This window comes from Mesitornis unicolor, unplaced genomic scaffold, assembly GCF_000695765.1.
Source record: "Mesitornis unicolor isolate BGI_N332 unplaced genomic scaffold, ASM69576v1 scaffold2287, whole genome shotgun sequence".
Lineage (NCBI taxonomy): Eukaryota > Metazoa > Chordata > Aves > Mesitornithiformes > Mesitornithidae > Mesitornis > Mesitornis unicolor.
Window position 1 is genome coordinate 1 of NW_010195531.1, and position 24,952 is coordinate 24,952.

At 45.0% G+C, this 24,952-nt stretch overlaps 1 protein-coding gene across 1 annotated transcript; it reads left to right on the forward strand.

Annotated features, from left to right (window-relative positions):
* Positions 1 to 4,062: 4,062 nt before the first annotated feature.
* On the forward strand, positions 4,063 to 6,828 carry ERH (enhancer of rudimentary homolog (Drosophila)). The gene is made up of 3 exons (XM_010188135.1): positions 4,063 to 4,145; positions 4,537 to 4,657; positions 6,334 to 6,828. Exons 1-3 carry the CDS (start codon positions 4,139 to 4,141, stop codon positions 6,434 to 6,436), a joined length of 231 nt encoding a protein of 76 aa, XP_010186437.1. The 5' UTR covers positions 4,063 to 4,138; the 3' UTR covers positions 6,437 to 6,828.
* Positions 6,829 to 24,952: the final 18,124 nt, after the last annotated feature.

Genomic DNA, 24,952 nt, shown 5'->3' on the forward strand with positions numbered 1-24,952 from the left:
GGCCGCCGCTGTGGCCTGGGCGGGCGGCGGCACGTGTTGGTGGGGTAGCGACCTCGCGAAGGGCGCCCCCGCTGCCGCCGGCGCCTCCCCGGCACAAAGGCCGCCCGCTCTCGGAGAGGGAGAGAAGGGGGAGGTTTCCGGCCCCAGCGTGGAGCGGGCTTGCCCAGGAGCTCCAGCCCCTTTTCAGGCCGTGTCTGGAAGCGCAGCGAGTGCTGGCTTCACGGGACTGTCGAGTGTGCCTGCCTTAAATGGCCGATTTGCCCGAATTGAAGCTGTTTCTGCCTAGAGTGCTTTCCCTGCTCGTCCCCAGTACTTGGAGAAGGGAGAGGCTTGCGCTGATGGGCTCTTTGAATGAACACAAAGGCCTCCAAGTCGCAGTAGTTCGTTGCATTCCTCCAGTGAATTTGAATATGCTGAAACAAGTTGTTGGCCTTCAGTGGAAGGACAACTGCTTCTGGATTTGCAACAAACTTCTAAATCTTTCTGGCGCTTGCATAGAGGCAATTAGCCCTGCTACAAGCCCTGCCCCTGTTGTTCAGAGTGCAAGATTACACTAAAGCACTTGTTCTGCCTGGCAGGAGTAACTGAAAGATGTTTAGGTGTGTGCAGTGTACTACTTGTATTTGCATCACTGCACATCTTGTTCTTGCCATACTTGTTCATCTTCCTTTTTAATTTTTTCTTCTTTGTTTTCTTCAACTCTACAATTGGTAGAAGCCTCTGGGCAGATGCTGCTGAGCTCCTCAGTCCTCCTGGTTTGTCTGTCAATGTCTTCACCATTTTTACAGGGTTTTGTCTTCAGTAATTGGAGCGCTTTCTAAAGTGCTCTCTGGAAGTTCAAAATTGGTGTAATGTGGTATCTTATTCAGTGTCCTGCTTAACAGCAGCCAGTATAACTGCACTTTAGAAGAAAATGCAAGAAAACCCAACATATAGATCAGAATAATAAGAATGTGTGTTGAGATCTTCCACATAACGTTCTAACACATTAAAGTTTATGGATCTTCCCTTGTTTTGGTTTTCTTTTTCCTAACAACAGGATTTATACCCATAGGAAAACAAAAGAGTTATCGATTACACTGATTCTTGCCCTGTCACCCAGGCATATGTTCAGTAGGGCAGGTAATGGTTGAAGGAAACTTCTCTCAGGCTTCTGAACTGGTCACTTTTCTTGCACTTCTGTGGTAGGAGAGGATGAGCAATTTCACCAAATCAAGCAACTTATTTATTTTTTCCTCTTAAATTAATGAAAAGTTCCCAAAGAAATGTTTGAGAATGTAATGCATTAATTCTGCAATACAGATGGTCCCAATGGCATTAATTTTAAAAATTTCCAGGCCAGTATCTGATATTGTAAAGTGTCTGAAGTTATAAATGGTTTAAAATCAGAAGCCCAAATAATTTATACCTTAAAGTTCTGAAATAACTGGTTTACCTGTCAGGGTTACTGATTTTTTTCCCCTATAATCTGATTATTGGGATAATTTCAGATTATTCTAAAATGTATTGATTCATTTAACACTGATGCATGTGTTCATGTAACATTCAAAGAATGGGAAGGAGAGCCTGGGTATTTATAGGCCACAAAGCCTAAAATGATTCCCCAGCAAGATACTGAGACACCAAATAGAGAATTCACTGAGTTATGGCACAGCTCTGTAACTTTTGAACTTTTTTTTTTCAATACTGAGTTCATCTGAGAGAGGTAAATATGTGTATGTAATCAGACACTGCAAATGTAGTTTGCAAGACATCCTTTTTTAAGAAGATACTGGCTGAACTGGCCGATGCACCTCATCCTTTGCTGTTAACAAGGGTTCCTTAGTCAAATGCTCCCAGGAAGTCAAAGTTGGAGGTCCTGGAACCAAACCTTGTCATCATTAACTAGCAAGTTGTCGTGGTTTAGGGCTGAGCTGGCCACTGAATCCTGGACAGATGCTCTCTATTAACCCCTTTCCCCTCCCCAGAAGGGAAAAGAGAATAAGGGAGAGAGACTTTACAGGTTGGAAAATAAACTAACAGATTTAATAAAACAATAATACGAATACTACAGGATAATAATGTAAATAGGAAAATAATGAAATGTATACAGATATGTACAAATATATCTACAAAACCAATATGAAATCCTCCCCCAATGACGGTTATGTCGCCAGAGGCTCTGCGGAGCAGGGCACTGGAAAAGTCCCAGACTGGACCCAGCAGCAGTGGGAAGCAGACGAACCAGCAGGGTTCTGCTCAGACTTCAGCCATTGCAGGATTGAGATGGACAGAAAGGTCCAAGATAGAAGGGAAGGGTCAAGACCCTTGTGATCCCTCGGCTTTATACCGAGTGTGCCCTGTGTGGGATTCAAGACCTCGTTGGACAGTTTCGGGTCTGCTCCTCCCTGTAGGTGCAGATGCAGCACCCATGGTGAGACAGTGGCCTTGTGATGATCACTTGTAGCAGCACAGACTGGAAAAACACACTGCTGGTTTCAGCAAGTTCAGCCACTGAGAAGAGCCTGAGCTGAAAAGTCCAATCACTCAATAGAAAATGAGTTCTGTTTAGCTCAAACCAGGACACAAGTGAAAATTATAGTGCTGAAAAAAGTACTTTATCTTAAAGTCTGGCAGAGACATTTGGACTCCCTGGGAAGACATGCCTGTTCAAGCACAATGCACTTAGGAGCGGCCAGATACCAGCTCCCCTTTGAGGAATTCATTTCAAATCCAACATCCTCTGGTATACATGGAAGTGGACTTAAATGGTCTAATCTCCTTTATATGGTTTTTGTTATAGTGCATAGCTCTGGATTACTCATTTCTTTCCATTTCTGATTAGGAAAGGTTTTGCTGTTTTGCTTTGCAACTTTTTTTCTGGGCTCCTTTGAATCTCCTCCTACTATGTAATCTGAGACAGAATTTAAAGAACCGAAAACTATTCCAGGCATGGGAACACTATCAGTCATGGTGTAAAAATTAGTACTGTCGTCTTATTTGTTCCTGGTAAATCCTAATATTTGCCATTTTTCTTTTCTGTCACTGCATTTGAACACTGAACTGGTATCTTCACTGATATGTCCAAAGTGTGGGCCACAATTTTTCTATCAGCAGCTGATTAATTTATGGCCAGTATACGCTTTGGTGTTTGTTTCCAGTATGTCTTACTCTGCAGTTTCCTCCATGAATATTGCATGTTGTGTACTCACCTCATATATTAGCATTGATAATATTAGATCCAATTAGCAGCACTGGAAATGGTGTTTTGTAGCGTGCTTGCAAACTTTCTGCCCTGTGTAACCTGTTAATTAGATCACAGATTGTGTACACTTCAAGAATCTTGCTGCTTGTTTGCCCAAATTACTTGCTGTAGCCAAGTGAAAAACGTTACAGATAAAGCAAGCCACAGACTGTACGATCATCTAAGTCTTTCCTGCAGGAGAACAAGCTTACAGACCCTAACATTTGCAACAGTTATCTGTGCCATAATTACTGTTTCAGTGGACTCACTGAAGTATGAAAAATCAGTACATCTGTTTTGCAGGAAATAATCTTGAATACTAAGTGCAGATTTGTTGTACAATTTGTGTTCCCTTGAAGCTGAATGAATAACTCAAAATAACAACTTGTGTTAAATCTTTAAGGTGAGACTAACAGTGAGGTTAAATTGGTCTCCTTGCTCTTTAACTGAGGTATTTCAAATAATGCTAACAGCTTGCATTTGGAATAAAATAAGTAGATGCACTAATGGCATAACTTTTATACATTGGCTTCATTGCTTTACTTTTCTGTTTAAGTAGAAACTGCTTTGGTATTTGTTTCAACAATAGCTGCTTTACTGGTGATTTTACACATTCCAAACGTAGGTAAGGGTAGATAGGACTGATTAGAAATAAAAATTATCAACACGGCTTATGTGAACAGTAAGTACTGCTTGGAAAATGATGTTCTTGATTGCTGGTTCAGTGTTTGATATTATGCTTCTTTTTAGTGCTTCATTTAGAAAAACTTAAACAAAAAGTCATGCAAATTTTGCAAGTAACTTGTTTTCTTGGTGTTTGTTTTGTTTTTTCAGTCTCACACAATTCTACTTGTCCAGCCTACCAAGAGGCCAGAAGGCAGAACTTATGCTGATTATGAATCAGTGAACGAGTGCATGGAAGGTGAGTGCAGACACATAGACAAAAACTGTTGTTAAAATCCCATTTTGCACATATTCCCAAAGTTACTCAGTAAGAAAATAAGTTGCAGTTCTTGTTTTCCCAAGGTAATTAAAAAAAAAATGCAAAAATGTCTCATGCTTTTAGTTTACTAATGTCTTAGCAATGCTTATTTCCATGCATCTTACCTGATTTTACAGTATTATGTTTCAGTGCAAACAGCCATAACAAAAGTATTTCAACACTGCAAAATCTAAGACATTTGTGTCTCTGTTTTCATGGTAATAATTTCTAAACTTTCCTGCTACCTGTGGTTCAATATCTGAAGAAGTTTCAGCAAATACAGTTGTTGGTTTTTTAGTGTTACTGTATTGTTAATCTCACTTCTCTGTAGGAGTCTGTAAAATGTATGAAGAGCATCTGAAGAGAATGAATCCCAACAGTCCATCCATTACATATGATATCAGCCAGTTGTTTGACTTCATCGATGACTTGGCAGACCTCAGCTGTCTTGTGTAAGTTCAGTTCTACACGTCCATTTCAGTGACTTAGAGAAGTCAGGAGTCTTCCATGTAAACTCTTACATGTTTTATTTGAAATGTGGTAAGGTTCTGGGTTTTTTTTGCATTAACTGTATTAGTAAGACAGCAGTGTTGAAGCTGGCATGCCCTGGCACTCCAGTTAACTGCATCGGAATAAAGTATTTCTAAAGAGTAGAAACTGACTTTTCCACTTGGATTTTAGTCACATTGAAGCTCCCAGCATTTCAAATACTGAAATCCAACAGTTAAATATAGATATGTATTTTATTAATGCTAGAATCTGTTTAAATTGGAGCCGTATCTGCCTTTGTGCAGTTGGTCCAATTCTTAAGGAGACAGAATGATTACAGAATTTTATTCAGCTGAGGGCTATACTAGCAGTGTGACAGAAGTCTGTAGAAGTGCATTGCAGCCAATTGTTTATTTTGATCAAGATACAGCAAGATGGAAGCTTCTGTAAATGCTAATTAAGTGATTGAGGAAGAGATCAGTCCTCCAGAGAGCCCTAGCTAATTGTTCAGTGTTCTTGTGAATACATTATCTCCAGTTCTCATCTGTGTGTTGAAGTTGTGGGCGAGCAAAGGTGATCCTGTGTACTTTCCATTCTGGCTGCACTGTGAAATCAAATGTTAAATTTCACTATTCATAACATAACTTAACATGGTAACTACATCACTTAGTCCAGGTTGTGAGTACTTTCCATAGCGTAAATTTCAAGGTAATGGTTTGATAGGACAGAAATCAACTTTGCAGAAATTCTGTAAGATGTAAATCTTACATTCCAATAACAAAAGACTAAGTATTTGGGTTTCTAAGCTCAAAATGCCAGAAACACTTTTTAAGCCAGTGAGTATGTGGTGTGGACATAAACTGAGTGCCAAATTCAACTTCAGCTTACGGTTTTCCACCAGATGGCACACACAGCACATAGTGTACCACGTGTCATGTGTTCATGGAGACTCCTGAAGTACTTGCTCTCTGGTCTAGGTGTAACGTTATGAATGGATTGGGGCAGGGACAGAAATCAGTAACTTTCCCTGAAACATTTCTTATACTGCATTGGAACTACTACTCACTACTACATCATCAATACTTACAGAAACTCTTTCTGTGGCCTGGAACCAGTCATCCTTTGTCGTCCATCTATGCTGGATGCTTCTGCAAAATTGTGCTTTTATTCATTTTCTGAAAATTCCAAACAGAAGTGGATCAGTTGAAAACTCGCATGAACACTTGCTTGAAGTAGTGTTGAAGAAGTGTTTGGCTTATTAAGACCAATTAGATTGTTTCCTGGTGGAACTATTCTTCCTTATTCTGAGCTCCTGAATATCAAGGTGTTCCACTTGTTGTCTCCCATAAGTAATTATATTCATGAATTCAAATGTGAACACACTGATCCAGTCACTCGGTGGTCCTTGGAGCACTTACTTTTATTCCAGGTTCTTACTGATTTGCTGAGTAACCGGTTTCTAGGGAAAAGGGTAAATCTCTTTGATCAGTGGCAGTGCCCATTTACTTCTGATACTGTTTGCGTTCTGTACACAACTTTCTGCCTCATACACTTGAGGACACTTACTTGTTTGTGACGTTCTGTTTAATGCGCTACAGGACAGACTGGTATTACGTTAATTCTTTTTCTTTCTCTCTAGTTACCGTGCTGATACTCAAACATACCAGCCGTACAATAAAGACTGGATAAAGGAGAAGATCTACGTCCTCCTCCGCAGGCAGGCCCAGCAAGCAAGCAAATAATGGGGGCACCATCATTACATGGGTTTGGGGGAGGGCTTGGACAACAGGTGTGTACAGAGTGTAGTAGTGAACGTTTTGTATTATAGTCATCCTGTTGCCATCTTGTTAAACTCTTTAGCCAAGACTGAATGTATTGTTAGAGATGCAAGGATTTTGTTGGATTCGACTTTTTTTTTCAGTGCAAATGGGGAAGAAAGTGCAACATCTTCAGCAAAGTTTTAATTTGTTTTTCCCTCTGGTTAGCTAATGGTCCTACCTTATTTGAACCCCTGGGGCTGTTCACATTGTACATCACCACATTCACTGTATGTGCCCTTCTGTGGGGTTTCCAACATTTAGTTATGTCCTCGAGACGGTCTTAATGGGGAATAAAGAATTACCCTTTAGTTAAACTTGGTGCTGAATTTTGTGTTTTCTGCCAAACAGCAAGTTAAATCTTTCTTGCCTGTTTGCCGAAGAGCAGGGCTTGAAAGGTTATGTGGACTGAACCAATGGTTTTTTTGTTGTGTTACAGAATGGCTCAAATTCTGACCTGCCAAGTTAGCTTCTCTGGCCCTGTCTTGGCTACTCTTCCCTAGGGATCTTTGGAAAACACAACAACCCTTTTACACTCTAAACTTGCTCTTTCTACCAGGCATTTATATTCAGGAAAGCGTGTCTGCTCTGGGATAGGTGATGGGTAAGAGCTGGCTGAATGTATCACACCACAAACCCCATAAATTAGTCAACCTTCAACCTTCCCCTGAGGAAGGAATAGACAAATCATTTCAGTGGAAATCTGCCCTAAACCGCATTTTTTCTTTACAAGAAGACAAGGTCTTAACTGCTTGCATGCAATGTAAAATTTTATCTGCCCCTGGATATCTCTAAAAAGCTGATGCCTTTGTGTGCTGTACCGACATAGTTTGAATTGGAGGACACATTATACAAAAGTACTGCAGGTAGTAAAGCAAGGCTGGCTTGGTACTTTGGACCTTTGTGTTAGTCTAGAATTTATCTACTGTAGGTGCAGATTTGAGTCAGGCTGTACAAGTATAGTTGACCAGGAGCAGTTTCAGGATTAACAGAGGAATGTAGTTCTTATGGATCTCACACCAAATAGATTGGCTTAAAACAGTCTCAGGTCAAATGGGCTGTCTATAGTAAACCTTAAATGAAAATAGCTTCACTGAAGTGATAAGTAATAGCTGCTGAAGGTTTGCAGTCGGATTACTGAAGATACAGACATTCCTGGAAAGATACCGGGCGGAGGGGTTAAACATAGCAAACACTTGTCTGAGTTCAGCTACTTTAAAAGTGGGGTTTGTCAGCAGCATTTTGCAAGTAAAGCCGTAAAGAAATTGCATGATTACAGAAAGTGTGACAGAAAAGAATCTGTCATCCTATGCATGCTTTCCCTGTGGCAGATTGGTGCTTCCTGCATGAAGAAGAGGTGCAAGCAGCAATGTTGGTCGTACCTGCTACATTGTGGGAATAAATGATAAATTATACTGGCTGTTTCTGCAGGAAAGTGATACAATATTGTAACACAGGGATAAAGAATGGAATTCAGAGATACAGTATTTCCAAGTGTGGAAATACTTAATAAAATGTTTTAGAGCAGTTTTATTAAGCAAGCCTAGCCTCAGTTCAGTGAGATGTATGAGCCCTCATCCATTGCCAGGAGTGCAGGGCAACTGAGGTGCTTGCTTGGCTTCAGCTTGGCTCGAGAGGCCAGTGCTGTGTCTTTCATCATGGGACAGAAAAGTCCTCATGCAGTCTGGACTGCCTGCTACTGATTTCAAGTTGAGGCATGACCAGAGTGGTACAACTCATTTCTTGGCGTGGCTGTTTGCCAAGCAAATAGTAAAGTGAAGGTTTTGAGATGGCCAAGCTGGTCTAACAGTTCACTGCTCTTGAAAGGCGGCAGAATGCTACTCGTGCTACATGCAGAAAAGGCACTGGTGTTGTGGGAAAGGGGAGCAAAGGACCTCCAGTCAGCACTAACAGAGTAGCCCATCACTTAAAAACAAACTAACAAACACCTTCATCTGAGGCTTTGAGGACAAGGTCAAGCATGGTAGATGCTGTTGCAGCAAAGGGTAGATAAATTGTCATACATACAGAGAGGACCAGTTTGTCTAGCACTGCATGCTCCTGCAAGTCAGTAACCCACTGGGGTAGGGGAAGATGCCTGACGCTATTCTGTCACTTTGCCTGTTACAGACCAAAATCTTGCAGCCAGTTCAGGGACCTAAGTCTGGTGTAACTGCACTGGGATTAGAATTTGAGTTGTATTTGACATCAAGATAACAACAGGCTCGCTCTTACAGGAATCCCACTCTGCAGCATCCTTCAGTACACTGCAGAGGGGCTGGGAAAAGCAAAATTGCATTTGTATTCCTGCTTTAAGGGTGAAATAAGCTGGGTGGATGAAATACCTGTCTACAGCTTCTTCCATCATCACATTCTTTTAAAATAGACTGAAGTCATGACATCTGTCACACTACATCACGAGCACAGCAGGAAAGAGTAGCATCCCCATCGTCACATCAGTGTTCTCATGCTTAACACCACTCTCACATACAGCTGGGAAAAAGTAAGTAGCCAAGACCACCTTCTTATCTTTGTTAGTAACTAATGCCTGTGCTTTAGAAAGAAACTACAGCAAGGGCAGACTTCACCACTCCTAGGATTTTTTAAGTTGAAAGAACCATCACATTTTTTTTTCACTTGCATTAGAAGGAGGTTAGAAAGTTGCCAAGTCGCTGGTTGCAATCACATCACTGCGTGCCAAGCAGTGCGACATTTCACGATGCACTGAAGGCAAGGACGCTCCTTAGGATGTCTTGCTCTCAGAGGGAAGAGGGGAATGCTCCAGCTACTTGGCTTTAGAGTACACAGCAGTTATGTGCATTCACAGTTCCCACTGAGCAGCGGCCTGGTTGTACTGGGACTCGGCTGTGTTGGAAACTCAAACAATCCATCAAGAAACCTAAGAAACTGAAAAATCAACAGTAGCTGGATTACGAGTACAAAGTCATTTCAAGCTTCCGTTTCTCAACTCCTATGAAGCTGTTAAGCGTCTGCTAGACCCTGGAGAGCATTAAAACAAATAAATTATAAATTTTCCATTTCACTGTTAACAGGTTTGTTGGGAGGGTTGGTATTTGAGGGGGAAGGGAGCATAATTTAGCAGTTCTCCAGCAGGAGACAGGTTGTGGCTGAGGCTGATGAGCGAGCCTGAGATTCTCAGCCTCACTGAGCGCCTGAACCACTGCCTTGGGTACCCGCTTTCCCTTGCAGTCTGGGAGTGCTGACTTCAATCGTTTTCTCAAGGTACAGTGATATGTAACTTGTACTAGATACACAAACTGCAAGGGTAAATCTGTTAAAATAGAAAAGTATTTCAAAGCTCTGCCATATTCGTCAATTCTCTCAGGTTTTCTGCGCTGAGTGTCGTGACTGCTATAGTATTACTTAGTGTAGGCTGAATATAACGTTCCATTCACTGAAACAGCAGGGGAATTAATTTGGAACTGAAATAAATATACTGAATGGGGATATCTGGTTTTGTGTACCACAAGGCAGAGCTCTATTCTGACCAGTTAATAAATGCTTCATCCCCACTGTGTCTGAAAAGGACTGAAGACCCATCTGGATTTGTGACAGGGAAATGTAGTCTGGCAATTATTGGTTTTCTCATTGCTGTAATCTGAACTATGCCTGTGTGACCAGTTTATCTGGATGAGGTTTGGGCACAGCTCCAATTCTTAGGTCTTATTCCTACTATTTTTTCTGAGTTGACATATGACATGCAATTAAAACTTGCATGCTGCACATCCCAGCTCAGGGCCATCCCTGGTGGAGCATTAGCAAAGGTTTTGTTACTAATTTGGAATGCACCCTGGTTGATCGGCTGCTGCAGTATCTCCACAGTCCTTCCAACTGGAACTGCTGCTAGGCACCGGCATCTCAGCATCAGTGACACACACACAGCTTCTGTGTAGCTGCAACCTAAATTATCCAGCATTCTATTGGACTCAGTACTGGAATGTCCTATATAATGAAAAATGGGAAACCTAAGGTTGGAATCCCTGCTGTGACTCCTTCCATGCAGGCATGACCTCAGTGTCCCCCAGGCCACCTAGGGCAGTGCTGCAGAGAGCAGGCTAGCAAACAGTCATGGATGGGTTTGGGTGACACACCGGTAGTGTTCTCTGGGCTACAGAAAGTACATTTAGCCCCTGGTGACAGCGCAGGGTGCAGAACAGTCAGATTTGATCTGGTTCTAACGCTCCCTTTGAATGAAGGGAGGTTCACATGGGACAGTGAGAACAATGCCTTGTCAGACGTTCAGTCCTGAGAGGTCATCAGACCTGCCACCCAGATGCCCTCTCCACCCCTCCATACATGTGCACGCTCCACAAGCCTTTCCAACCTGCCACAAATTAAAAAAAATAAAAATCTGTATGAGAGATAGGAGTCCTCAGAATTCTGTGGTGTACTGATGGGGAAAGCTCAAGGACATTGCAGAGTGCCAGGAGAAGGAAAGAAACAGGTCATGCATGACAACAGAGAGAAAAGCGATCATACCCCTGCCCCTGCCTCCACCCGAACACCCCCTGCTGATCTCTTTGGGAGGCAAAGGCATCCTAATGCAGTATCCAGGAAGGTACTTGCGGGGGAAGAAGAAAGTCAGCACTAACAGGCCTAGAAATAAACCTTGCTCTGTATTTCATTCTCAGCTATGGCTCCTCTCAGGTTCTGAGCAGGAAGGAAATGGGGAAGAGGAAAAAAAAAAGGAAGAAAATCTCTCTCAGTACAGTGACTTGATTTCTGAGGGCATTCTCAGCTTGTACACTGTTACCTGGAATGCAGCAGCAGCGCCAAGACATAACCAGCGTGGAGCAAGCAGAGTCAGCATTCAAGTCCTCTCTTTGAAAAGGTGCATTTCTCACATCCAGACTTGTTTCTTTTTCATCCTCCTCATCTCCAGAAGCTTAGCCAGCACCAAACCCATGCAGCTTTCCTTGCCTGCCTGGTAATGTTGGTCCAGAACACACTTCTCAGCTCACCAGTATCTTTCTAGCTTCTGGGCCAAGTGAGTTTCATTTCCATCTCTATCCACTTTGTGCTAACAGCAGCTTTTTATATTCTTTCTCCAAGTACTTCTTCCCTTATCTCCCAGGAAAGCAATCATTCTCCATCTCAATTTCACTAAATTAGCAACATGTGATTGTTAGTTTCTTCTTGTACAACAGGTTGCTTTGTCTCCTGCTCGTCCTGGCAGCTCTCTGCCTTTTCTCCTGTTTGTCTTTGATTGAAGACAGTTATCATTCTGGGCACCTGCAGCTCTAAATGAGGTTTACCAATCTTTCATACTGTGGTAATGGTCTTAACCAAGAATGAATCATTTAATACCTCCTGGAATTGCATATGTTGTTTTCACCTTTACAACACACTCAATTGTTAGGTGATCACTCAGTGCACTCTCTATCCCTTCCCTCTATCATCTCCAAGTAAAAGCAGTCATTATTCATACAAAATGAAACCATTTCATCTAGAAAGATTGAGAAAGAGACACGTGAGAATAACCAAGCACTCAATCTTAATGAGGACACTCACCTGGGGTACTCTGGAGGACTCAAGGTCTGTCTGAACAGGGACTACATTAACCACAAAACTGTGTTGCTCTGTTTCTTGGCAGAAAAGCACCCAAATCAGGTCAGCCATAGCTCCAGGAAGTTTTCCCTTCTGAAAACCCCGAGGAAGAACAGGCACCTCCCTCCATTTTATAATTAATGAGCTAACCAGCTTGTTAGCACATTGTTTAACCTAGGCAGCTCTCTGCCCAGCACGCTGGCTTCTGTCTGTCTTAACCTCAGCCCCCATTCTCCCCATGTATGAGAAACCCGGGCATCTCACTTGGAGCCCCAGATTCCTCCTAGGGGGAAACAGCAGCCAGTAGAATTTTTATCAACCTCCCTCTGCCCCCCCAGGACTCCTCAAATAAAACATTTTAAGCTCCATAAATCCGAGTTCTCCTTTTAAACAGTTTCTGTGGAAAATTCACGACTACCTCCAGGCACGCTGTCATGAGATGTGAGACATCACTTAAATCTAGTTGCAGGGAGAATGGAGGTCTAGTCCTAAAGGTGTTTGGCACATAATTCAGATTGAATAAAACTACCTATGTGACTTGCCCAGGCTCTCTTTTGGCTCCTGGAGTAATGTCAGAGTAAAATGCACGTCCCAGATGAATACCAGCTGAGCAGCTTAATGCTAAGCACCTTGGCCCAATTTCCCTTTCCCTCCCCACACGTGCATTGATTGCACTGATATCTCTGCCTACCTTCCATCAAAAACTGACACGGTAACTACTACTAAGTACTGCTACTTAGTTAACGCAGAAGATCCTCTGAGAATTAAAACACATCCCTCTTCTTACTTACTTAGATAAGACCCATAAAGGGAAATCCATCAATGGTTTTTAAGTTCAAGGATGGCATCCCTGGCTCAGGATGCCAATGCATCAGAAGTTACTGAGGGCCCTGAGAGTGTTCTGGGAGACTGGCACCATGCAATGGCTATCTTCTTACATGTTCCCTTAGACACTTGGTTTGGGTCCCTGACAGACACAGGCTAATGGACTTGGTGGCACTTTAATCTGATCAGATACACATAAGCATTCTCTGTTGTTTTTTTATGTTGGATTTTTTTACTTGGTGTCTTCATTTAGGCACTTGTTCTATCACACAATGACCCCTCCCCACCCAAGGAAGGGAATCAGGAAAAGGCGAGGAGATCCATGGGGTGAAACAAAACCAGATTTAATAGAATAATAAGAAGAAACTGATACTAATAACAAACAATATTAATATAAAATACAGAAAGTTATGCTCAGCCCACATAGTAGTCGCGACAAATGGGGAAGTAGGCCTCAGGAGCACAAGTAGGCCTCAGGAGCAGAAGTAGGCCTCAGGAGCAGAATGACAGGCAAGGGCCTCTGGGGATGTGTTATCAACTTTGCTCCCTCTAAATCGAGTGCTGTAGTCTTCTCAAAATGCAGCTTTCCTGAATAGAAACTTGATTCTATGATCCTATCCCAGTGAAACCAGGACACTCGACCAATGTTTTTCACAGATATTTTGCAGGGAAGATGGAAGTGTCTATGCAGACCTAAGGTAGATAAGGAGTGGCATAGGAGCATCTTTCTCCATATATTTCCCATGTATTTTCCACCATGTTTCCACAAGTTTGGTGTTTTGGCCATGGTGTAATAACAATAAGAGAACTGGAGATGAGACAACTCTAGCTGATATAGTTCCTGTTTAGGAGCTGCTTGTTCATAGATTTCTTGAAGACCCAGAAAATACTTGACTCAGAATGCAAACGGTGCTACCAATGAGTTGAACTATCTACTTCATGGCACTGAGTGGTTTTTAAAGTGACCCTTAACGTGGCAGATAACTTTTTTGTAAATTTAAATGCAATTAATAATATTGATTTGGCCACATCCATGTTTCTTTGAAGTCTGATGCTTCAGCACTCTTGCAATTACTTCTCCTGCTGGGTTCTAGGGGCCTTGGCAATTGCTTGCTGTTGCTATTTTGATCCCATGCCCTAGGAGTTTAAACTCAGTTATAGAAACTCTATCCAAGTCCATTTAATGAACTACATGAATCAGAGCTCTGCAATAAAGCCCAATTAGAAATGAGAGCACAGAGAATATTGATCCCCTTAAAACCTTTTACAGCTTTCAGGACCTGCTTGGTTGCTCATTGCTACAGCAGGCACTGAGCCTTTCCTGTCAGTTCCCTTTCATGAGCTTGCTGGGATTATGGTCAGATTAGGATGTGATTGAACAGATCAGCTGGTGAGGGCTCTGGGGTATGAGGGAGAGCCCGCAAATAACCCTTCTCACACATGCTCACAGTCCTCAGGGTCAGGTTTTATTACTATCTAATTCAGAGGAAATTTCTACATCAGCGCTTGTTTTTCCTCTGAGCAACACCAAAAAAACCCCTCTTAGATTTCTGTAATCTGTTTTACTAATGGACATGGTGTCTGGAGGCTCTGAGCTCACTGAGGTCAGAGATGATAGCATCACCATGCACAGCACACCCATGAAAGAGTCCCGTGAACTCCACTAGCTCAAGACCTTCAGCCTTTTCTTCAGTGTATTACAGGATAAAGAAGCCCTGTGGTAATGAAGCACACATTATTCAAATGAGACATTTTAATAAGAACTTTGAGAAATGTGCATTAAGAGGGACGTATGGCATCCTAGCCAAAATACAGAGTTAAAGATGATTTCAGACTCTTTTCCAGGCTGTACCTCAGATGATGTATGGAGTCCAGAAGCCCAGATCCAAAGGGTGTAGGTGGGATTTGAATCATTAGATCTCACACTGGAATCCAAAGCTGTATTCACCTCAAGCACGAACATCTCAGCCTTCACAATTCAGGACCAGTTCCAACACCCACCTGAAAGTGCTTTAGCCTTCAGACCTTCTCTGTGAGTAAGTGCGTGCTAAGGCAACTCATAAACAAGGTGTTCCTTCACTTGCCTCCTCAGAGCACAGCCCTTGCGAAAAAACCCACAAAAATAAAAGAACAGTCACTGCTTTCTCCATTTCACCAAGCTGTACGTACTCGTCCGGGGCTGGTAGGAGGGATTAGAGGGCAAAAGACTGAAAGTTGTTATGGCGAGGCTCTTTGGAAACTCTTGATGTGGAATATGTGAGGATGACCTGCACCAGAGGGAAAGTAACTGGAGTTTTCTAGCAGCAGCTGGGGCATCTGCATGGCAGGAAGGCCCTGCATTCCAGGCACTGCTCCAAAGGCTGTTTATGAGCTTGAAATTAAACGGTTAAGGAATAAAAACACTAAGTAATTCCTGAAGCAATCTCAGGCTCCAGGCCTTGTTCCAGAGACGGAAAGCTCTTGAACCCACTAGGCTAGAATCATACATCCCTTGTCCAAATTAAGCTTTATTATCATGTGAGCTGTAAGGTAGAGCAGCTTTAGCAGGCGTAGCCAAGAACACCTTCACCTTCAGCAACTCCCAGTTCCCAGAGGATCTGTTCCTTCATTAATACATTGCATTGGTACAAAGGTGGCAGCCACACGAGACACAGCGAGCAGACACCTCCTGTTCATAGCTCAGTGTGTGCTAAAGATGCTCCTGGGCAAAGAGGCTTTGTCCGTGCTGGCAGCTGCCGGTCCTGTCAAGGATTCTTGGATGACCCAGCTGTGTCCTCTTCTGCTCCGAGAAAGAGGAGCTGCAAAACACGTTAAATCCATTTGTTCTACCACCTTGCCCCTCATGAACTCAGTGCTAAGTTCTTCTCCGATTTGGGGACCTGGTTTAGTCTGGTGCCAGGTTGATGTCATTCACTGTTTATTTTTACTAACATCCAAATGAAGCTGAGACGGTGGGGGTAAAGGGAAGAGTTTCCCAGAAGTTCAGACCCCTTCTCAAAACAGAGGATTTGTGCTCAGGAGTCTCCCCTAAGAGCTTCAGCAAAGGCTCAGGGCTTGCAGGCACCTGTCAACCTCCTGCCAGAAAAGTTTAGAGTAAACAGAGGTGACTGGTTAAATATTGCTAATGAGCATCAGGTGTTTGCAGGGGAAAACGGCTCCTCGTCTTAGACATGGTAATTATTTTAAAGATCTATTTAGCATTTAGATTGCTTAGGGGGGAAGGAGCTTGGAGCATTTGATTGCCTTGAAAAATGCTCCAGTATTAAGTGGGTCTCTTTGAACATTGCTTTCATCTCCTCAGACAGAAAGCAGAGGTGACACTTCAGCTCGGGATAATTAGAAGGACTTTGACATCATTTGGTTGTCCTTGTCAACAGCATTATAACGCATAGCCTCTAGTTAGAAAAAAACCCTGCACACAAGAAATCTCACACAGGAGCATTTAAGAGAGCTAAAATACAAAAATGTGCTGCACTGATGCCTTGAGAGGAGCCAAGGAGAACCAGCCCGAACGCTGGCACTCCATAACTGAACCCCAAGACCCTATGGTATGATTTCAGACTCAGTGACATCTGCCGCATTTTTAATGCCTATTTTCATCAACGGATATTTACAGCTGCAGCGTCATCAGCTCTCACAGGCGGAGTGATTTAGATTAAACGAAACCCCTGGAGGTGAAGGCTCCCAGGAAAATCCCAGGTATGGCAGGAGGTAACAGCAAGGGCCCGAACGCTCCTGTGGCAGCAGAATATCCCAGCCCACAGTGGGGCCGTGCTGTGCCAGCCCGTAGTCACAAGCCTGGTCTAGAGGATGGCTTAAAAGTATTCAGGGCTGTCCAAAACGACAAAGCAGCCCGCAAGCCGAATACACCAGGCTGAGCACATCCAGCAGTTCAGAATCAAGTCTCTGCTACAATTTGCTACTTTTCCTCAAAAACCCAAGAAATTACCTAGAAAAATCCACTTCTGCCCCAAAGAGGTGCCGGAGCTGCTGAAACACCATTTACCTGCGTCCTGCCCTGCAACACGTGCAGCAGCAGAGACAGTCCAGGTGATGTTATAGATGCTCAGACTGTCTGAGCAGTGCTGCAGACGAGCAATCTGAGATAGGTAGGGTGAGATCTGTACAGAGCATCCCCTGAACGCTGCCGGTACGAAAACCAGACTGGCTTCAAGTACCAGATGTATTTCTCTTCTCCTTTGTAGCCACTTCAAGATTTAAACGTTAAAAGTTTCCTTGTGTCTGTTGCTGAAGAAAAACCAAGGAGGATACCCTCCGAGCTTCCCCCCAGCCCTCAGTCTCACCTGCATTTGGCCAGCTCCCTACTGCCGCTCCTGCCACAAAGCCAGCAGCCTGCACACTGACAGCGCTCTCCCAGCCACTCGCGTTGATTAAAGCCAACGGTATTAAAATGCACAACCAGAAACTTAATCCAAGCGGGAGCAATGACTTAGAAGACCGAGTCCATTTCCCAACTCTAACAAAGAAGTGTACGCACCAATGAGTAACACCCCCTACAACCCTGCAAAGAAAGGAGGAAAAACCCAGCAGTGAGGAGAAAGCCCACCACCAATTGCTGCTAAGAAAAAGGTTTCTCTGTCCCATCTCCTCACCCATAGTCTAAGATCAGAAAGGAAAATAAGCAGATGTAAGCGAGCAGGGGAAAACTGCCCCAGCAGCGATGCAGTGGCTCGGGCCAGGGCTCCACCCTGAGCTCCAGGCAGCCCTGGCTGCGTTGTGACAACTTGCTGAGCCCGGTGCCTTGGGGAGGGCTTGTTCTCACGCTGCACTGCGAGCACAGCTAACCCGGAGATTGACTGAGCTAAAAAACCCCAAAGAATTGAACAGCTTGCAGGAGAAGATTGTTTAGGAAAGGCCAATAACAAAAATGGTTCCTCTGTGCTATGGAGAAAGTGGTTTTTCTAAGGGGGCTGAATTAAAGCTGACTTCATGTGGCAGCCAGATGGAACAGTTCCCTGTTTGGAGAAGGGAGCTGATGTAACTGGTCTGCGGTCACTGAGGTTCACAGCTGACAGCAGAACGCATCCTTTTTGCTCTGCCCCTCGGTAAAATGAGGCGAAACTCAGAATTAACTGTCCCCATTATGCGTTCTCCACTGAATTTCCAGCGGCAGCACCGGTGGCTCTTGTGTTTATTTTAAAAGGGAAGGAACCACTGCCGATGAGGGGTAGAAAAGATCTTCTAGTTCAGGCCTGACCACCCTTGGAAGGTCTGATCCTCACTGAGATCCTGAGAAACAAGGCTCAGGAGAGAGTTTCAGAGAGAGCCAAGCAGCGGGGGTGCAACTGGGTCCAACGTCTGGGCTGGAACATCAGCCTCAGCTCACCCCAGTGCCCACTTTCTCCTGCAGCCCAGGTTACAGACACACTGGTAATGTCTGTCCAGCAGGAGCCAGGCTGCCCAGCACAGGCCAAGCTGCCCCCTGGAACAGAAAGGGGATGGCTTGCAGAAGGGCTGGGGGTGGCAGGGATTAGAAACAAGAGACGGGTCTATGCTGTCTTTAGAGCCTGACTCGCAGTCATCTTGTCCTAGAACACTCCCAGCCATCACAGGGAGGCTCCTGCTCCTTTCACATCCCTTTCTTCTTTGCCCTATTGCTCTACTACTACTCAGGCTCAAAGGCACTCACCAGCCGTCTTCCCACTTTTTCTTCTCTGGAAACCATGGCCACATTTGAGTGCCCTCATACCTAGTTCAGTACTTCCCCCTTCTACTGCTTTTCTGCTTGCCAGAACACGGCTTCTTTTTAGCAAGGGCAAAATTCAAACCATTGCCTTCAAAATACACCAGCATTGACATGATTTCTGGTTTGCCCTCATTAGATGTTGAGAGGACTGGGGAACAAGGCGCTTTGGTGGGTAAAGAAATCCACACAAACTCTGCTGAAACATAAAAAGATGTCACCTCTCCAAATAAGCTGTTCGCTTTGTATGCAGCTGCCCCACTTCTCTGAAACCTTTGTGGTCACTTCCAAAATGCAGCTGTACCGCAGGGCCATCAGTCACCCAACAGCAGACAGCAGCACAGTTACACGTCAAAACCAAAGAACAGCCAGACAGACCCATGGCAGCCCCACAGGGCAGTGTCACGGCATGCCAGGGAAGGTGAATGGGGATCTTGAGAGCTGGGGCGAAGGAGCCAGCACTCACCGCTTACAGGGAGCTCAGGCTGCTACAGATACTGAGATCCACCCATCAGCTGAGACCAAGATGGGGAGAAGGCAAAGCAGGCCTGGGCTGCAACCACAAAAATTTAGGGAGAAGAGCTCTTGGGAAAAGAAAGTTGAGGCAGATCAGGAGGCTTGGAGGGACCCATGGGTGGGTTTTTGAGCCAGTGACCCCAATTTGTTCATGCTCACGAATTTGAGCATCCCCCCAGGCACTGGCCAGCTCATCACCGGCGCACAGCTCCTGTCCTCACAGCTCCTGTCCTCAGGCAGTGGTAACCAGCGTTGCTGCACTGGTTGCCATGGAAATCAAAACCAGAGAAGATGGTTTCCACCAAAATCACATTGAAACACAATTTTGTCCCATGTGGATTATTTTATCTCTTTTCTCATTCTTCTTTTTGCACCATGCAGTCCAGACGAAGCTGGATTTATTTTAACGACTCCGATTTGTAAAGGACAAGTTTCATCGACATGTCAAGCAGAAGCCGCTATTTCCATCTGGATGGGGTGTCCCTGACTCAGAGACAGGCAGGTCCGAGCACTTACACGGGGTCATTTCTAGCACAGAAATACTGTCTTGTTCTGGCCTGGTTTTCACCACCAGAGTAAAGCAGCATTTCTCAAACAGATGCAGATCAGTCAGAAAAGTTGCTCACTTCTCTCCCATACTCGGCCACCCATTGCCCAGTGGCACTTTTGCAAGGTGCTGCAGCACAGAAACACTTTTCACGTGGCTCTGGACTGTTTGCAGAACACCTTAGAAACGAAGCCCTAGGAACGTGGATGACAGCCCTGCTACCTTGTGCCCAGGCTGGGAGAGTGGCTGAGGGGCAATGTCTCCTGTCCACACACGGGCAGAGTCCAGTGTGCTGCAAACACCCCGTCTATTTTCGGAGGGCAGTGCTGTGCTGATTTTTCCTACCATAGCATCAAAACAAACACACTGAAAACAAATCTCATTTCAGCATTTGCGGTTCTCCAGGGCTTCTTTGCCTCTGTTTAAAATGCTCAGAAGTCACAGCAAAGGAATTAATCTTAGGCCCTCTAAGAGGGAGGGATACAGGAGCTCTTCAGCTGTGTTGGCCAAGCAGTATGAGATGAAAGGATGCAAGAAGTGTATTAGGATGCTTGCCTAAGGGAAGAGCAGCAGTCAGGTTTCCAGGCCTTCTGCAATTAGTATATACTTCTAAAATGCTGAGGAGGTCCAATTAGAAGGACAGAGATACCCACCTCAGCAGAGGGGTTTGAGAATGAAGAGACACTCGGGTAAGGTCTTTGTATCAAGCAAGTCCCTCTTAACAGACTGCAGAAAAGGGGATTTCCTAGCATCCAACTTTCCTCCTGAACGTGGCCCAGAGAACATCTCTGTTTGCAGGAAAATAATCTGCTTTGTGAGTGCTAAATGAACTGTTTGCATATTTCAAAAGAAGGAAAAAAATAACAAACCACAAGAAATCCAACCAACACTTCATTTGCCTTTTGAGACAAAGCATTCACCAAATATGACCCACCTGCATGACCGCTGTGGATGGGTTCTTCTGTGTTTTTAATCTCCTGTGAAGAAATGACTCCCCTATGATCTCCCCCACGCTTAGTTCTAGTCCCCTTTGATGCAGCTGTTCCTACTCCAAACCCAGCTCTACCTCATTTAGGTACCAGATCACTGCGTGTCTGACCCAAACCTCCTCGGAGCTGCTCCTCTGCTCCTCCTCAGAGCAGAACCTCACTCATTTCTTACCTTGCCCACCCCATTTTGGCTCTTCAGATCAACATTTCATTTTCCTAGACAGGACTAAAGTCATCATTACAGCCTGAGAATCTCCTGGTTCCTAGGGCACTTTGTCAGTCGTGGCAACTGCTGGCTGGGCTTATTTTATAAGGTGAGGTTAGGAAAGCTTACCAGCCTACTTGGGGAGCCACTGTATTTGAGGCTGAGCAATGCTCATGCCAGCAGGCATCTGTGGGTGGTGATGCTTCCCTGCCCTCAAGCTAGAGGCAGAAGAAAGGCCTTTGGGAGGCTCAGTAAGGAACAGGCAGGCTGACAGCCTGAGGAAAAGATCAAGGAGGGAGATACAGGAAGAATTAATTCCCCCCACCCCCAGCTATTTCTGTGGGTTTCTTTCCAGCTATTTCTATTTGTCAGCATGTAAAAGCCAGTCCATTAACTGCTCTCAACTTTTGCCAGGAAGGATACTTTCCTGCCCTGTCAGCTGGGGAGGGCTGCTTCAGTCGTTCTCATCATACCCTAGAAATCCCTCTGCCAGCTCCTGCAGTATCCCATGCAAATGGGTACATATGGGGCATACCCCATGTGTGGGGTATGTATGTCTGGGGGGACAAACACAGTAAGAGACAGAGGCAGGGAATCAGGCAAGAAAGGATGGAGGCTCTTTTCCGATGGGAAGTATGGGGAAATAAGCACAGGCTGAAACGTTTGTTTCAAAGTAGATTTTATTCCAGGCATTAAACAGATTCCGGCACATGCTTTCTTCAGTAAAAGGGAGAACAAATCTGGGCTCCACATAAATTACGTCTGGCAAAGTGCAACGTACAAGTGAGTGGGGAAAATAAACCTTTTGAAATTGATTTCTGTACAACAGTAGTTTCAGCTCCTCTTAAATAGACCCCCATTGGTTCACAGCACACGAAATTGCGTTGCATGATCTGCTACAATAACAGCTTTCTTAAAAGGTATTACCAATGCAAATGCTCTGCCTTGACAGTCTAGGGGTCTGTTTAAAGCAAACAGGAAAACAAGGGCAAGCAGCTGCTTGTTCTGACTGTCAAAGAAACAAATCACTAGGGCAAATTTGAGGGCTCAGTCAGTTTGCTTTCAAAATCTCCACTGAAGTCCTGTTCCAAAACACAGCACTGCGTGGACCTTGGGGGAAAAAAAAAGCACAGGTGACATCATTCCCCCTTCCCTTCAGGGCACTGGAAACGGGAATTCTGCTGGTAATGAGTTTGGACAAGACTTGGTTTATTCTGAGGAGAAGTTTAGTTTGCCCACACTTGAAAGCAGCCTTTTGTAATGCAACTCCTTTTCAGTAATGGCTAAAATTCACTGGAAACCAATGGCTTCCCAAAGATGACGTGAGGGAGGTCTGCACTGGGCCTACGGGAAGGCCCTGTGAGCAGCGCTTTAGCTGACAGCAGAGTAAGCAGTGGGGAAGTGATTTCAGGAGAATTTGTCCAAAACCAGTCGAGTCAGGGCTCTGATAGTGCCCAACTCCAAGGGCAATTGAAGGAATCGACGTCTACCCCATTCCCACCTTTTCCCTTCTCTCTCTCAGGCCAGGGCACCTGAAGGAGTGTCCAGGCCTCAGCTGCCCCAGCTCACAGCCCCGGACGGGTGCCAGCTCAGACTCTGCCAGGCTGTGAGCAGTGGGAAGAGAGGCACAAACCAGCACAGCTGGTCCAGGTACCTCTGCTCCGGGAGCGGTCAGTAACTCCAACATCGGAGCCAAGCACAAAGTCAAGGGCAGCAGCCAACGCGCTGACAAGAGAGAGGGGGAACCAGGGCTGGTTGACTGTACATAAGCAGGGCTCCTGTGGTCTGCAGCAGTCAGAAGAAGTGTTTGTAGAGGAGCTGGGTCCTAGTCCCAGTACAGGGGAGAGGGAACCGCGAGAAAGCTGCACACACAGTGGGAGCAAGAAGGGAGGAAGCAGTACCTGATGGGAGAGTGAACGTGCTATTAGCTGCAACCCTTAAGCTGCTGGAGAGTGAAGTGGGGGAAGTTCAGATGGTCCACTGAGGGTGCATTTTGATGAAAATCTGTGATCCTTTAGCACTTTATTGTATACAGGGCTTACGTACAGCACCTGCTAAATAGCCTTTTGTTTGTCTTTGCACCAACTTTTTTCAAGCCAGGTATGTGAGAACTTCACTGTTCCTGTTTCCTACTGCCTAATGATGCTGTTCTGGAAGTAGCATCTCCTGCACATTCTTATTTTAAAAAGCAATTGCTAGTAGGATGGCATCTCTCCTCCTTGATGGGCCTGCCTGCCTTGCCCGCTTTCTGTTCCTAGGTTATTTTCTTTCCTTCTCTGCTCTTTCCTGGCCTCAGAGGTTCAGGCCCAAAGCATCTCTATACTGGGAAAGAGACATCTCTGCAGAATCAGCGCCCCATTCCCACACAGAATTGTGGCTGCACTATACTGTAGGCTTGGGACCAAAGGGAACTGCCTCCTGAGTTTTCACAGGTCATTCATCTGGTTAATCAGTGTCGAGATGGTGAGCTGATGTCAAAGTGAAAGGGGAAACAGGAAAAGAGTTCCTGCCACACAACTGGTTTAATTTTTAAAGCAAAAGAACCAAGAACAGAAAACAAAACACTCAGTTCTCACACAAGCGCTTCTGAGCACATGCAGTGTATGAAGAACAGTATCTGTTCTTTTGTCAACTGTTTGGGTTAATACTAAGGTAGGAAAAAAGAATTTAAAAGGGATACAAACATGACCAAAAGCAGCCAGCTTTGAGGATCCAAATGAACATCCTGTTTTCTTCTACACAAGATCAGAAAGGATCCAGCAATTGCTTCCTGAAGGTGGCCCAGCCCTCTGGTTCCTCTGCCAAGCTCTTGGAGAGGAGAGTTGGTTTACAAAACATAGCTCCAAGAGGAAAATGTAACAGCTCTAGTAGGAAAAGGTAAGGTTGTGGGGCTTATTTTAATTTGAACAGGTAAGCTTCCCCTGGCAGGTCTGAAAACCCAGACTCAGCTACAGCTGACTGGTAACTGGGAGCAGGACTGGGATGCTAGCTAGAGAAACCAGTTGCCTTCAGTGTTTCCAGAGCACAAAGAAGAGATCTCTCAAGGGCAGGCCTGTACTACGGCAGCATTTGAGCAAGGGGCAGTTTCAGCTTCACCAACTGACCTCCCCTAAGTGCCCATCGGGATGAGAGCTGGGAGTCACAAGTGGAGCACTCCAGACCTTTTTCGCTTCCTCTTTCTGAGAGAGAGCAGGGAAAGCAACTAGACAGAGGGACTGGGTGGTCTGTCATGCAGGGCTGTGTTCACAGGGGCCATGCAGAGCTGGAGAGCCAGCAAGAGGGCTGTGCTCCTGCCTAGCCAGCAGCAGGAAGCCTGCAATGACCACGGGGCTGTCATCCTCACGGAGGCTGGGCTTCCACCCGTAAAAAACTGGAAGCAGGGATTTAACAGGGAATAGTCCCCAAAACAATCCCTGGTTATGCTGCTAAAAGATTGTCCCTTTTCCAGCTCTCTTGTCAGCATCGTGCCCCATTTCCCAACCTCAGCTCATTTGGTTGTAGGGCAGCTGCTGCGAGCAGAAGGAGGAATGGGCCCAGCACGAAGAGGTTACAAACCTGCCCTCAGGGGCTGCTCGTTCCTTCCCGGCCCCTCCACTCATCACGGTGACTCTTCTTCTGGCCGGTCCTTACTGAGAGACACACATGCACAAATGATGCACGAGTGAAAAGGCAGGGAAGCCAAAGAGCTACTAATGTTTGTATGAGCACCATTTAAGCTGTTGGACTGAAGGTCGAGGACTCTGGATGCAGAGAAAGGAAAGGATGGGGACTGCTTCGAGGCAGATCTAGTCACTGCAAATACTGGGCTGGGCCACCCTCGCTTTCTGGGTGCAACTGCGCACAGACGTCAGCTACAAAGGAGAACTTAGGACAACAGATGGGAAAATTTCAACAACTCCTTGTCCCTCTCTCGCCCAGCTTCTCTGAAAAGCTCAAAAACACCAAGTGCTCAGCTGAAATGGTGGCTTGCAGATGGGCACAATGAAAACATTTAGGGTCAGACATACAAAACCATTCCTCCCTTCCCGATCCCGCTCTGTTCTCAAAGTCTCATGCACAAAGAAACAAGGAGATCTCTGTGCTACCA